The sequence below is a fragment of the Nannospalax galili genome, unplaced genomic scaffold, assembly GCF_000622305.1.
Source record: "Nannospalax galili isolate Female #2095 unplaced genomic scaffold, S.galili_v1.0 scaffold388, whole genome shotgun sequence".
Lineage (NCBI taxonomy): Eukaryota > Metazoa > Chordata > Mammalia > Rodentia > Spalacidae > Nannospalax > Nannospalax galili.
Window position 1 is genome coordinate 5,468,023 of NW_008360304.1, and position 2,530 is coordinate 5,470,552.

A 2,530-nucleotide genomic window follows, 5' to 3' on the forward strand; every position below is an offset into this window, starting at 1 on the left:
TGCCAATATTTCTTCAGATAAGATTGGGGTCTGCTGTTTATTTTCCCAGTTCTATGCTGGGTTTTTGTCTGCTGAGTTTGCATGGGACTTGTGTATGCTGACACCATTGCCATAGACTCATATGAGCAGGGTCCTAGGAGCTTGTAGGACTCTGTTTCCATATAGTCATGCACCTCCTCCCTGGCTCTTACAATTTTTCTTCCTCCTCTTCTGAGATGGTCCCTGAGCCTTGGGTGGGAGAAGTTTAATAAAGGGGTCCTGTCCAAAGACCAGCATTCAGCAGACTCTTGAGCTTTACACTTTGGCTATTTGTGACCTTTTGTGCTCCTGACCCTCTGCTGCATGAGGGACTCCATTATTGAGAACTGAGAGATTCATTAATGTCATCTTCTTTACTCCTGTTCTATGTTCCATGAGCCTTAGGTATAGAAGTATGTTGATTCTGGGACTTGAATGCAGGTCCTCCTGCCTGCGCTTTACCAATTGACTTGTGACTACCCCTGTCTTGCCTCTTGGTGATGAAACCCCCCTTCTTCCTTTCTTCAGGCTGTGCTGTGCTACAAGTTGGCCCAGTAACTGAAGTGCTTTCTCATGCTCCTGTGGTAAAAGAGACCTGCAAATCTGACATGGATGAATTAGTTATTTTAGGTAAGATGTAGCATGTTGTTGGAGATGACCAGCTGCTTCCCACTTCCCTCCACACCCATACCAGCAGATGCCACATACAAGACCATGTCACAGAAGTCTGAGAAACTTCTCCCAAGATCATGTTATGTCTCTGATGTTTAAAAGAAATTGTTGTTTTTCATGTCTCCACTGTCTTGGTAATTGCTCATTTCACCTGTAGAACTGAATGAAATATTCATTCTGGTCTGGTAGCTATGTGGTTTGCCAGTGACATTCAGGTGGAATATCAGGTGGAATCCCATCTCCGGCGGCCATCAGGAGCCTCATATTGTTATGTGTTAGGAATTGCACATCCCTTGAACACAAAATTTCAAAATGCCCTGCAGCATGGAGATAGATAATTGGCTCTTTCTTGGGTACAAGAACCTATTTTTTCATTCTTATAAAATTAATGGAGTGGAACTGGGTGAAAGACCTCATTAACCTTTCTTCCATTTTCCTACAGAACTTGGGGAATCTAACGACATCACAGAAGCCTGTAGAAGCTCCTGCAGCTCTAAGAGGTATATATGCCTTCCTCTTGCTCCCACACATGGAGCCCTGGGTGGTTACCATGGAGACATGGTGCACACTAGACCTCTGCCACCTTGGGCTGGGTTAGCCACAGGGGGGAAGGTTAGGGTTGCCTACCAACTTGCCAGACTCTAGAATCAACTTGGAGATGGGTCTCTGAGCCTGCCTTGATTGTGTTAGTTGATATGGGAAGGGCTGTCTTAATTATGGGCAGGACCATTCCCTGGGCAGGAGATCATGGACCATATAAGCAGAGAGAGGGGGCCGAGCAGCGGCATATATGCTCCTGATTGTGGGCATAGTAGTATGTGGACATAGATTGTGGACAGAGTATCACCAGTTTCTTCAAGCCCCTGCTGCCTTGACTTCCCCACCATGATGAATTAGACCTTGAACTATGAACTGAAATAAACCTTCTCCTGTGAGTTACTCTTGTCAGAGTATTTTGTCACAGCAACAGGAAAAGTGACTAATACAGTATTACTACCTAAAAGCCAGTCAGTCAGCTACCTCTGTATTAGCAGCTTTGTTTCACTATATAACAAAATACCTGAGAAAACTAACTTACAGAGGGAAAAAGTCTATTTAGCTCTCAGTTTTGGAGGTTCAAAGGCTGGGATCCATTGGCTGAGTCCTGGTGAGGCCACTGTGTCTTGGTATATCACAGCAGGAGCAAGGGTCAGAGGGAATGTTCTGCTACCCTTTGTAGTCACCACCCCCACGTGGCCTACAGACTGCCCACTAAGTCCCACCTCCCCAAGCTTTCACCACCTCCCTGTGGGCCAGTTCTTTAACATGTGCACCTTAGGGGTCACTACCCACATTCAATCCCAGCAGCCCCAAAGTCACTATGTTAACACACATAATGCACAGAAGACTGCTGTACAAGACTGCTGTATGTGTTCTAATTTAATGTCATGGGAGATTGAACAAATTTCACATTTGTGCATTACTTTTTTTTGGGGGGGGTCTTTTTAAGACAGGGTCTCCCTGTAGCCCCAGCTGGCCTGGAACTCACTATGTAGACCAGGCTGACCTTGAACTCACAGAGATCCTCCTGCTTCTGCCTCCTGAGTGCTGGGACTAAAGGCGTGTGCCACCATGCCTGGCTTGTGCATTTACTTTTTTTTTTAAATTTATTATTTTTATTTTATGTGTATGCATGTATTGTCTGTATGTAGGTAAGTGCACCCACGTCATGCAATGCCTACAGAGGACAGAAGAGGCTGTCAGATCCCCTGGAACTAGAGTTTTGGACAGTTGTTAGCTGCCCATGTGCATGCTGGGATTCGAACCCGGGTCTTCTGCAAGAACAGTCAGTGTTCTTAAC

At 45.6% G+C, this 2,530-nt stretch overlaps 1 protein-coding gene across 5 annotated transcripts in view; it reads left to right on the forward strand.

The window, feature by feature from the left end:
* Rubcnl (rubicon like autophagy enhancer) overlaps window positions 1-2,530 on the forward strand; it is a 45,996-nt gene that overhangs the window by 27,763 nt on the left and 15,703 nt on the right. For all 5 annotated transcript variants that reach the window (XM_017795926.2, XM_029559270.1, XM_017795925.2 and 2 more), the window contains exons 5-6: window positions 547-648; window positions 1,133-1,190. In XM_017795926.2, the coding sequence (XP_017651415.1) occupies window positions 547-648; window positions 1,133-1,190 (160 nt within the window). The remainder of the gene's footprint in view (window positions 1-546; window positions 649-1,132; window positions 1,191-2,530) is intronic.